Source organism: Neolamprologus multifasciatus, chromosome 16, assembly GCF_963576455.1.
Source record: "Neolamprologus multifasciatus chromosome 16, fNeoMul1.2, whole genome shotgun sequence".
Lineage (NCBI taxonomy): Eukaryota > Metazoa > Chordata > Actinopteri > Cichliformes > Cichlidae > Neolamprologus > Neolamprologus multifasciatus.
Genome location: NC_140454.1, coordinates 18,810,375 through 18,822,076, shown reverse-complemented (window position 1 = coordinate 18,822,076; position 11,702 = coordinate 18,810,375). Strand labels below are relative to the sequence as shown.

The window sequence follows — 11,702 nt, the reverse complement described above, 5'->3', positions numbered from 1 at the left end:
TGTTCTATCCCCGGGGACTTTCAATATATCTTGTTGCTTCATGATTGGTCACTCCAAAAAGTAAGTTTTGGAGAAGCATACTTATTTGAGTATTGCAGCAGAAACAAGTCTACAATACGCTGTCTATACTGAAAACACTGTTGAAAATAACTGGTCTGCTCAAAGGAATATTTATAATCTGACTCCTGTCAAATAGACCTGAAACTAGTCTAGATTAGCTAGGGAACCAATATTGGTACCAAAGCAGCAATTTCAGTGAGTGGAAATTCCGTTTTGTGCTACTTAAAACACTGGGACACTTTCCCACAGAACATTACAAAAACAGGGGGGCAGTTTAAATCTCAGTGAGGCTAAGATGGAACAAATTTGAAAATCGTGGAAATGATGTTAACTCTGTATTTACTCTTAGAACCATATTTTGAACAGTATTTAATAACATTTTTAATACAGCATTTTATGAACTGCTTTGGGACTCCTGACAACAATATAACCATTTTAGGTCGCAAACAATTTTAATCCATTGTAATTTTATCTTAACCTGTCTATTTCTTGGTCTTTACGTTGACCTTGCCCCACCTTAACCCATCTCATTTACCCAGATAAACAAACAAATAAATAAATAAGTGATGAATTTGTGACTAATTTGATGATATGCCATACTTTTTCAGTACCGGGAAAAAGGGGTTAAAATAAAACACTGAATTTCTTTTCCTAATAAATCCTGTTTTCCAGACATGTTTTTTTTTTTTTTAAAAGCCACACTACAGGCTTAACAGACGTTTCAGAAAAAAAGACTGGCATTTTGGAGTACCACCTTAACTAGAACCAGAGTGAAGAACCACTGAAAGATTCACTCTAAAACCTATAACAGCAATTTCCAAAAATAATTGAGAACATGTTTCAATACATATGCATGAAAAGGGGATTTTCCATACGACCGACTCACATGCTCATGTAATTGATTGAGGGGATGACCCGCTATATTAAATGTTATTTGAGAACCATCAAAACGCGCAAAATTGCAAATTACCCAGCTTGTATCTGAATTAATACCCCATTCATCATCATTATGAGTTGATAAGTTAATTTAACCATTTCATTCTGTCTTAATGAGCTATAGTTGAATTAATGCCATGTAATATATGAAAGTAACATTTGAACAGAGGCAATGATTTGAGACAAACAGAGCAGAGACTACTTTAGAAGCATAATGGTGGCATAAATCTCATCAGGCTCCCGTTTGTGGTGTGCGTTTAATCCAACAGTTTGGAAAAATATTTTAGCTAAATATGAAAACGTCTTCCTCAAAGATGCTTTTTGGTTGTTGCTGTCTTGATAGGTTTCGCCACTATTTTAAATAATAACTGGGATGTCACTTTTACTGTATCATATATGTTTTATATACGCTCAGATGGAGTGTACGCTACAATGGACTCGGGTTTATGCTTTTAAACCTGCAATAGTAACAAAATAGCTGTTTTAGTTCCCAGTTGGCTCACCGAAGACCGAGCTGAGCTGCCAGTCCGTTATGTGGCGTTGAACGACTATTTGACCACAGGGCCGTGTGTTGTCTTCTAGTTCCACCTTAAATGCGTTTTGGCCCCGCTTGCTCCCTGTAGTTTAGGTTTTTTGTCCTCCCGCAGCAGCTGTCACCCTGCATTACTCGCAGTCAGCTAAATGAAACATTATTCTAAACATATGCATCGTAATCAGTCCGGTCACACTTACAAGAACACGCGTTAATAAGGCAATCAATCACTCTGGAACAAGCAAGTTGTTCTGTAACAGCTCATAAACAGTGTGTAATGAAGAATTGGAGGTTAGCATGACACGGCGCTGATCAGATAATCAATGTCAAAGATGCGATGAATGTCAGTAAATGTAGTTTTCATGTCGTTTCTATAAAATCCTCAATTTACAACAAGCAGTTCAATTACCCTGAAAATACAGTCAATTAAATAGGGGTGATTGGACAGTAGCTGCAGGATCATCGATCTTTGCATTTCTATTTCGCTGGTGGACATTTTAATTTGGTTTTTCTATTAGCACTGAAATAAAGAAAATATAAAATATATTAAACAACCCAAAAGATTTATTTTCTTGTCAAAAACCATTCAGTGAAGGTGACAGACAGTCCTCTGCATTATGATGAATTCTCTTTTTCTGTCTTGCACATTGGATACAAAACTAATCGTGTTATTGTGGACAGTGTTTTTCTGGCCTCTGTCTTTTCCTTTTTACACCTCCATCTATCTCAGTGCCTTTGTTGCATGGGTTGCAGCCCTCTCTTTAGTAAAGAGCAAGTAAACCTGGTGATATATCACGCCCATATTTGCTCCCCTAATCCTATTTCTTTAATGGGGACGTTCAAAAAAGCAACTTGTCTTGAAGTCCCCTGGGGGCATTCTGGTGTAGGCTATATTTAACCAAGTGCAATTAACGACAGTATCAGCTTGTATCATTTAGAGGTAATGTAAAAATAATGGTAAATTATAGGGCCGGAATGACCCGTGATGGCAGGCCTCATATTCCCTGTAGCTTTTCACGTATTTTTAATTAATGTTAGACTGGGTATAGATATGGTGCAGCGGCACTTAAATAAGCCTGTGCCTTCAATGTCGCTATAAGCATACGCAGAAAAAATGTTTACATTATTTTAAGCGGTTAAATTCAAAATTAATCATAATAATTTGTAGCATCCAGGGTTACATTTATTTTTTTTTTAATGTGTCATTCATGTGAAGAAACGGAAATGTGTAAAGACTTTTTTTTATTTACTTTTCAAGAACAAACACGATCAATAAATAACATGATTTACATTTCATATTGCACATTTTTTTCAAGTTAAAATATTTAAATTCATACAGTCATTGATATTTTAAATACAGAGATATAGAGTTATAACAGAGACCATGGGGACAAAGGCCAGTAGATTTTTCCATTTAATTTCAGTGCCCGTTTATCAGCCCTTCCAAGCCTCTTTTGAGTGGATCATAAGAATTTTTCTCCATCTCTATAGTAAATGTATAAATTTGCACGAAAAAACAAACAAACAGGTCATGAGTTTGGACCATTGGTGAATTTACAAGCCAGTTTGTTGGCTATGGGATCCAGTGTTTTAACATTTAAAAAGAAACATTCAACAAGTCACAAAATAAATTAAAAAAAGTTTTAAAAATAGCCTACCATCCACATTTCGTGGTACATTTTTCCGGATCAATATTTCAGTTTTAAGCTATCAGTAGGACTATTTGGAAAATATTTAACGATTTACAGTTCACATGTTTTATAATTAACATATTGGTGATGTCCCAACAGGAACAACTAAAATGCACATAGCCATTTTACAGGCGCAGACAGATTGTAAAGCCAGGCTATTTTATCTGAACTCTCGCCTTGCTCCGTCCCGTCATTGTGGGTGAAGAGGTCCTATAGGGATTAGATAGCCCACGTATGAAAATACTGGATTGATATAATGAGGTGCAGCAATGCAAATAAAAGAGACTGATATATCGAGGTATCTGCCATTATCAGAAAAAAAATCAAAGGGTCCTGGAAAGCTACTTTGTGTGTAATATTTTATAACCGTCCATGTGTCAGACACAGCATCCTCATAAGTGCGTTCTGTGTGCCAGGACTGTCGCTTTGTTCCAGGTCTTTTGTATGTCTAATGACTTCCCTCCGCGGGTTGTTAGCACTTGACAGCGGGTCTCAAAACGAGGAACTTTCTTACAGTCATGTATTCAAAGGAGCTCCATCTAGGTACATGATTGGCAATTTTTGTCATGATCCTCTCATTATTAACATAAAACTTGACGCGAAAGACGCGGTGCAAAATTATATGCACCTTCTAGCTGATTAGAGGTGTCCCCATAGAGCCGAGGCTGGGTGTTGGAGAAGCTATTGCTGCCAAAATCTCAGTCTATTAGACCTATAGTGAAGAAAGATATGCTGCTGGGCAGAAAAGTAGACCGTCTGCTATATCTAAATTTAGATAAGCATGATTAGTTCACATTTTTATCCGAAAACTAAAGGAGCCGAGATAGCCAAGGCTGGTTTTGTCACACAGAGTATTGGACATTTAAGTTGAAGTTTATGTTTTCATTTGGGGAAAAAATATAAATATGATACATTTATTGAGGCAGTGGGACATTATTAAATAAAAAAGCTAAAATGTTTTTTTTCTCCCCTCAAATGTGTAAATTAATCCTGTAGCTCTCGTAAAAATAGTTCAACACACGACCATGAGCCTTTAAAAAAGTTACTAGCTGCAAAATTTTCAGAGTTTTGGGTATCAGTGTTTGTTTTAATAAAAACAGTCTCTTCCAGTTGAATCACTTTTAGACTTTTAATCTTCGAGTTTTGGTGTGTTTATGATACCGCCTAATGCATCGCCTAGGTGGGACTCCCCATTTAAAGTAGTAGGCCTAATACCCCCACCCCACCCCTAAAAGTAGGACTGGAGCAAAATAGGAAACGGTCGCGTTGGCTGCGTGATCAGTTATCTGTTAAGTGAAGTTTCTTCTCGCTGGTCTGGTGACGGAACTGAAGTCTTGCTTAGAACCGCAGCAGAATACGGCAAAAATCCACTCTCGGATCTTTGCCCGGAAGCTGTGCAGGTAAAGTCAGCGCTGGCGCTCCTGGAGCCCAATGCGCTTGCCGCCTGGCTGCTGTGGCAGCTCAGGCACGAACAGGGCCCGGTGGCTGACGGTGCGCTTACGGCAGCTGCCGCGGCCGCGGCCGCAGCCGCCGCGGATGCAGCGGCCGAGCTATTCAGGCCTGCAGGCGACTGGTAGAGTCCCGGGTGCCTGAAGCTGCATAGAAGCTCTGGCCGTGAGTATGGGTGGGAGAGCGCTCGGAAGGTATCGAGGGGGCGGATGGAAGTGGCGAAAGGTGACGAGGCGGCACCGGTGGCGGCGGCGGCCGCTGCTGCTGCCGTGACACCGACGTGCGGGTAGTAATGTAGAGGCATGTGCGAGTGGAAAGGGTAAGGTAGACTTCCTGTAGCTGCCGCGTGCGTCATCATGTAAGTGTAGAAGCTAGGGTCTGCTGGATGGGGCCAGGACATCGCCAAACGCTGCCTTTTATCCTTCATCCGCCTGTTCTGGAACCACACCTGCACACAGAGTCAAAACAAGCCCCATATTGAAGCTGCCATGTTGTTTTCAAGCTCAGACCTCTGAAGAGCTGAGCTGGACAGACACGTTACCTGCGCTGATTTCAAATGTTTCATGCAAATGTTCTCGTGCTGCTTTGAAGTAATGATCGGCTTATTGCAGTATTATCAATCCGTTAAAGGGGGTATATTGTTTTGCACTTATTCTTGTTTTAATGGATTAATGTACAAATTACTTGGATCCATAACGTCAAATTTGTCACTATCCACATCTTTAGCTGTTTAGTAAAGTCGCATTTTGTGTGAGTGTGTGCAAGATAAAATACATTTAAAAAATGTCTGCACCTTTTTATGCGCACGAATAAAGATAACACGGCCTCTGTTTTTAACTGCAGAGTATTTTCACTGTTGCTATTAATGTGTTTGATTTTAAATAGTCACATCATTGCTTTCCATGCACAAAAACACGTGCACGTAGCACACAACGCGCGCGCGCGCACACACACACACAGGAATATTTATTCAAGCTTAATTTTGCAACGTACCTTAATTGTAGTTTCGGGCAAATTTAGCGTCGCCGCTAACTCACATCTTCTCGGTCTCGAAACATAATTTTCCCTGTAAAACTCTTTTTCCAGTCTTGCGATTTGTTCTCTGGTGAAAGCAGTCCGATACCTTCTGACTTGATCGGCATTTGAATTGTTTGATCCCACCGTTGAATTACCGTTCATGTTCTGGAGGGAGTTTGAGCTTGTGTTGGAAGATCCAGAGCTACTGTCTGAAAAACCTGAAATTTAAAAAACAATAAAAATAAACATTTCGCAGTAATAATAATAAGTTTAATACTAATACTAATAATAGTAAATTTAGCTTTACTTGTGAGTGGGCCTACCGGAATTCACAGTATAGTAGAAAAACAAGACGTTTGTGTAACAAAATCGTACATAATAATAATAATAATAATAATAATAATAATAATAATAATAATACATTAGAATTTAGGGTTTTGGTTTGGAATTTTTTGTCCTTGGATAAAATAAATAGTCGACAATAACAACAATAATAGTAATGTTCATGTCCAGATAAAAATAATTGCCGAGAGAAAAACTGATGAAAATAAAATCTTACCTTTATTGTTTTCCTTGTGTTGGCTCGGGGAGCGATGCGCAGGGCATCCCACTTCCACATCACTGTTAATATCTGATTCTTGCGAAACTTCGGAGTAAAGGCTCATTTTCTTCCTGCTTTCTGACGAGGAAATCTCCGCCGAGGAAGAATTTTCACTGCCGTGGTGTGTACCGAAAAGACTGTCAATTTCAAATTTGCTTTTCGTCGGGATGTCCCCAAGATTTCCATGGAGGGAAGCGGAAGTTATTCTCGGGCTTAGTCGTCCGCCGTGCTGGGAGTTTTCCAGGGCCTCCAGCACTGAATTTCCAGGCGTGTCTGCGAGCCTCTTGCCGGCGACAGGACTGTGGAGACCTCTCTCCATCAATATCATCTCTTTTCTTATCCTCTCCATCATTAAGCCGTGGAAGACGACGACGACGACGAAGAAGAAAAAAAAAGCACACACACACACACACACACACACACACACAGACACACACACAACACTTGTCCAGGGGGCTGGAGCACCAATGAGTTGTGTCGGAGCTAAATCCGCATGCAACTCCTGCAACTGTGTCTAAATAACTGTCTCTAAACCTTTTTATAAGCAAGACGCAAAAATGAAAGAATCTAAACGCAATCGACGAGCGACTGCTCAAAATGAGCCGTGCATCCTCCCCACAGCAGCAAAATGTCATTCATCAAAAGTGGCTGCTGTTCGTTGTTAAAATGCTGGGCTGACGTTGCTCCAATGATCATTTATTGTAACAGGTTTATAAGCAAATAAATAGGAGAGGGCTGTCACTTGATGATGGAGGCGGCCTTCGGTCAGACGAATAATATCCAAGTGGAGAGGAAGAGAGAAGTGAGGAGCGAGGTGCTTGTCCCTGGGTTGATCTCTGAGTCTGTTGTAGATCGCTCTTGGGTTTGGCCTCTTGGGTGAAATTGACAGTCTGATTAATAAAATGAGCGAGGCAACATTTCCCTCTTCATTTAGGAATATTATTATGCTTTGATTCTCCATTGTTTGCCTCCTCTCTTCCCGCCCTCCCCTTCCCTAATCATTGTTCTTTTATTTATTCCTTTTATTCCCATTTTTTCTTTTATATATATATATATATATTTTGCCATTTTTGCGACTTAATCAGAATGCGAAGTGCAATCAGATTAAGCTGGAAAGTAGTGACGTGAGAGTAAGAGTATTATTCTTCAGATAGTGTTACGTTGATGATTTGTTTTATTTTATTATTATTTTATTTTATGAAGTATGTGTTTTTCTCCGTTTTTTGGGGACTTGCACCCAGCTCTGTAATCGTGAACGACACATTTCCTTGCGATAATCGCACCTGGATTTTCTATTTATTTATTTTATTTTATTTTTTACAGCAGCACACACAGACAGTTATCAGTACACATAGTATAAAGCCTGCTTGTTAACACAAGGCCACTTTTAAAATTAATTTAGCCAAATTGTGTCTATTGTATCTTTTATGATTTGACGATCGAAACGTCGCTGTTTTAATAACAGCCGTTTCGTTACAGTTAATTCTCGTTACGTTCCCTCGTTCGTTTTGACTGACTTATGCATTAAATTCATCTGAATTACTCAGATTTCATATCTTACACAGCCATTTCTGGCATTTTAGGATGTCTTATCTAATTGAAGTATTATATCCAGTTTTTAGTCCGTTTCAATCGTTTCTGTTGAAAGGTAGTTAGGGTGTATTCATAAGAAAATTACAGAAAAGTATTTAACATATTAACTCGGTATGTGAGCACATAACACCCGTGCTTGGACTAGTTTGTCGACGTGAAAACACTATAAAGGCGCCTTCATAATAATCCTATGCGCGTCCTCTGGCGCCTCCTGCAGGTTTTAATTTTAATTGCATTGAAATGAGACGTTGAATGGATGTTTGGTTGTAGTTTAAGTCCTGACTTGTGTCTGGCCAGCCAATACTAGTGTCTATGACAATGGTTTAATAGATCAATACTGTAATGAGCCTACCACATGAGTATTATAAAACAGCTGCCAGCAGCTGGAAACTGAAAGAGCTTTATTCCTAATTTACAGTGTCCTCTCTATTATCAAGAATATAATGGAGTTAATCAGCTGACTGTGGGCTATAATGTATTTGTATCACTTGCATTGTGTTGCAGTTTGAAAAAGAAGCCATTCACCCAACCCATGTTTTATTTTATTATTATTATTTTTCAGTTGCTAACAGTGAAAGCATGACTAAGTATCAACATGGCAGCATCAGCACCCCCTTTTTTGTTTGTTTTATCCACACAAGTCATAATCATTTAATCAGGGACCCAGTCCACTGTTTAACTGCTGTTGATTTTATTTTTATGTTTTACAACCTGCAGTAAAAGACCAACTAATTAAATTTACACAAATCTAAAGCAAGTTACATGCATTTGTTATACTGTCTGGGAACACAATATGTTTTAAAAAAAATACAAATATTGTTAAACTGAAATAAGACACTGAAATGCATTGTTCCCCCAGAGCTTAGGGAATTTACATGTAATATAATTAGATAATTTGCATATGCACTGCTTTAATTCTGCAGCTGATGGATCTTTTTATGAATTTTTTTTAAAGTGTGTGTGTTGGTTGGAGGTTGGGCATAAAAAATGATATGCTTAATATGTGCATGAATACAAATGACATGTAGAAGACAGGAAAGGTTTGGATGTGCAGCTACTGCAGTGCGACTCTTCCACAGGCACCATCCAACAAAAGAGAGCTAGTCCTACAGTGCAAAAATTTATGTACTATAAAAATGTAATCTGTAATCTGTAATTTTGGCAAATTTCAGAGTAATAGACCAAATCTTTTTCTTCTGTACATTAAAAAAAAATCTGTGACAGAAAATAAATCTCGCCACTGATTTGTTTGATTAAATCTTCAAAGTTCAATCTTATTAAGTCACAGTCATCTTGTTGCGAGAGTGCAATTACATATATAATTGTTTTTTAAAGTTATACACCTTTACCTTCTTTTATGACAGGAGTTAGTGTTAATACTATCCAACCAAGCACAGTGTGGAGGAATAAGCATTCCCTCACTTTTCTGCTACATTTACACTCAGATATGAAGGCTTTAATGTGGATGACTTGAAGTGACTCTGAAGGTTTTCCTCAGCAGTTGATGCATTGCACAGATGCATATGTGTTGAGTTACCACATTTCATGACTTAAAGTGTGCAGCTGCACTGAGAACCAGAGCTGTTCACACAGAATTTACCTATGTACATATGTTGGGAACATTTGGAGCCTGTAAATATAAACCTGCCGCTTTCATAGTATTAGCCAAATCACTGGGTGGAAAGCAAGGCTGCAGTTGTGCTGATGAAAGGTTATATGTTGTTTCTCCCCTTTTTTTGTACTTTACAGTAACGTTTCACTCAATTATGTGCAAGGGACAGCTGGAATTTGTTTGGACAAAGAGTTTCTTCAGGTATTTATCGATAACTTCTGTCTTCATTGATAGACAATTAGGGTAGTGAAGGTGAGGTCTGGTAGAAAATATGTGTAATCAAAGATTTTGCTATCATTGTGTGTGACGATATCTACTCGCAATTTCATTGTAGTAGCAAAGGTGTCCTTTGTTCTTATGTGAAAGAAATTTTCAGACATTGTGATGGCTAAGAATATTTTCCATTTGTGAACATAATTAACTTTTTTTTTTTTTTTTTTTTACTGTAAAGTAAGGTAAAAACAGATAATCTGGAATTTGGAAAAAGTATAAGAAACAGCATCTTACAGAATGGGATAAAATGCAATCAGGTGAATAAAAAAAGTTCATATTGCTTGACTTGAATAAGTTATTTATTTATTCCGGAGAGCAAACATTGATTAAATGTGCCATTTTTTTTTTGCCTATTACAGTAGACAGAGATTACATTGATGCAATAATATCATATCAATATGCATTGTGGAGTGTGAAGCAATAAAAAGCACAAATGAGTTTAACAGCTAATAAATTGTTCACATGTTTAGTGTCGATGAGTCACAAGACACAGAAAAAGCACAAGATCAGATTTAATGCATGTACAGTTAAACTCAAATAAACAAGGGACTCAGGACTGGTGACCATCCTGCACTGGGGTCACACAGTGGCAGTGGTGCTTAAGAGTTGTACAACATCAGTCTTCAAACTTTACACCTGCAAAGGTTGCTACACTACGCAATGCACAATTGGAGTGTTAATACATTATGGACAGATATATATACACCTGCCCAAGCACACAAAACTACCTTTGTGGTAGTTACTCTTCAATGGTGTCACCACACAAACATACAAAGATAAACAGACATTAGAAACACAAAACCGAACATTTACTTTCACATTGTGCTAAAACTTTAGAAAAACGTGTCTGTTTTAATAAGTCAGAAAATACAAGTGTGGGCAGAGAGGAAGAGTCTGGTGGAACGGACATGGGACAAGCTGTCATTTCTTCACTAAGACACCTGCCAATTAAGCTTACATGCTTTGAATATTTCCCCGTAATCTCTAATATCAATTTTGTGAGATGATGGATTTCAAACTGGATAATGAACCACAGACCATAAAACATGGAAGAAGTTTGGGGAGTTTCCCAGTTAACCTCAGTAGATTTGTGTGTATCAGTATTCCTCTAGTGACCATTAGTGGAACTGCAATTTTATGGCTCTTAAGTGGCTTCAGTTGGCCCCCTGATCAGTGGACATTACCTTCTAAAAATCATACCTCAAACATCTGTTAATTGTTTTTGCATTAAAGAGGAATTTATTCAATGAAGAGTGAAAGATAAATACATGATGACACGCACATAAAGTGTAAAAAAAATTACACAACAAACCTATAAAAAACAAAGGTTATTTGGTTATTAAAATATGACCCACAGTGAAAAAAATTTCACATCTACAGATTAAAGTGCAATAGATGAAGAATGAGTATTTTTTCCATTACATTCAGACTGAGCAAATGTACTCAGAATTGGAAAATTATTGATCCATCCTGGCACCACAGTCTAGGTCAGGGGTGGGCAATCTCAGTCCACAAGGGCCGGTGTCCCTGCAGGTTTTAGATCTCACCTTGGGTCAACACACCTGAATCACATGATTACTTCGTTACCAGGCCTCTGGAGAACTGCAGGACATGTTGAGGAGTTAATTTAGCCATTTAAATCAGCTGTGTTGGTTCAAGGACACATCTAAAATCTGCAGGAACACCGGCCCTTTTGGACTGAGATTGCCCACCCCTGGTCTAGGTAGTTATCTTGATCCATGGTAAAACAATGTCTAGGTCAGGGGTAGGCAACACCAAGCCTTGAGTGCCGGTGTCCTGCAGGTTTTAGATCTCACCCTGGGTCAACACACCTGAATCAAATGATTAGTTCATTACCAGCCCCCTGGAGAACTTCAAGACATGTTGAGGAGGTAATTTAGCAATTTGAATCAGCTGTGTTGGATCAAGGACACATCT

The 11,702-nt window shown here is 38.5% G+C and overlaps 1 protein-coding gene across 1 annotated transcript; it reads right to left on the bottom strand.

The window, feature by feature from the left end:
• Positions 1-2,745: 2,745 nt before the first annotated feature.
• Positions 2,746-7,445, bottom strand: evx2 (even-skipped homeobox 2). The gene is made up of 3 exons (XM_085134570.1): positions 6,245-7,445; positions 5,662-5,903; positions 2,746-5,116 (listed from the first exon to the last, which is right to left on the bottom strand). The coding sequence occupies exons 1-3, from the start codon at positions 6,636-6,638 to the stop codon at positions 4,502-4,504; spliced, it is 1,251 nt and encodes a 416-aa protein (XP_084990696.1). The 5' UTR covers positions 6,639-7,445; the 3' UTR covers positions 2,746-4,501.
• Between the last annotated feature and the right edge of the window lie 4,257 nt (positions 7,446-11,702).

Excerpts from the sequence above, each read along its gene's own strand:
- evx2 (XM_085134570.1), bottom strand. The coding sequence starts at position 6,638 with ATGATGGAGAGGATAAGAAAAGAGATGATATTGATGGAGAGAGGTCTC. Across the intron at positions 5,904-6,244 it reads ACACAAGGAAAACAATAAAG|GTTTTTCAGACAGTAGCTCT; the intron begins GTAAGATTTTAT and ends TTTAAATTTCAG. Across the intron at positions 5,117-5,661 it reads TGCCCGAAACTACAATTAAG|GTGTGGTTCCAGAACAGGCG; the intron begins GTACGTTGCAAA and ends CTCTGTGTGCAG.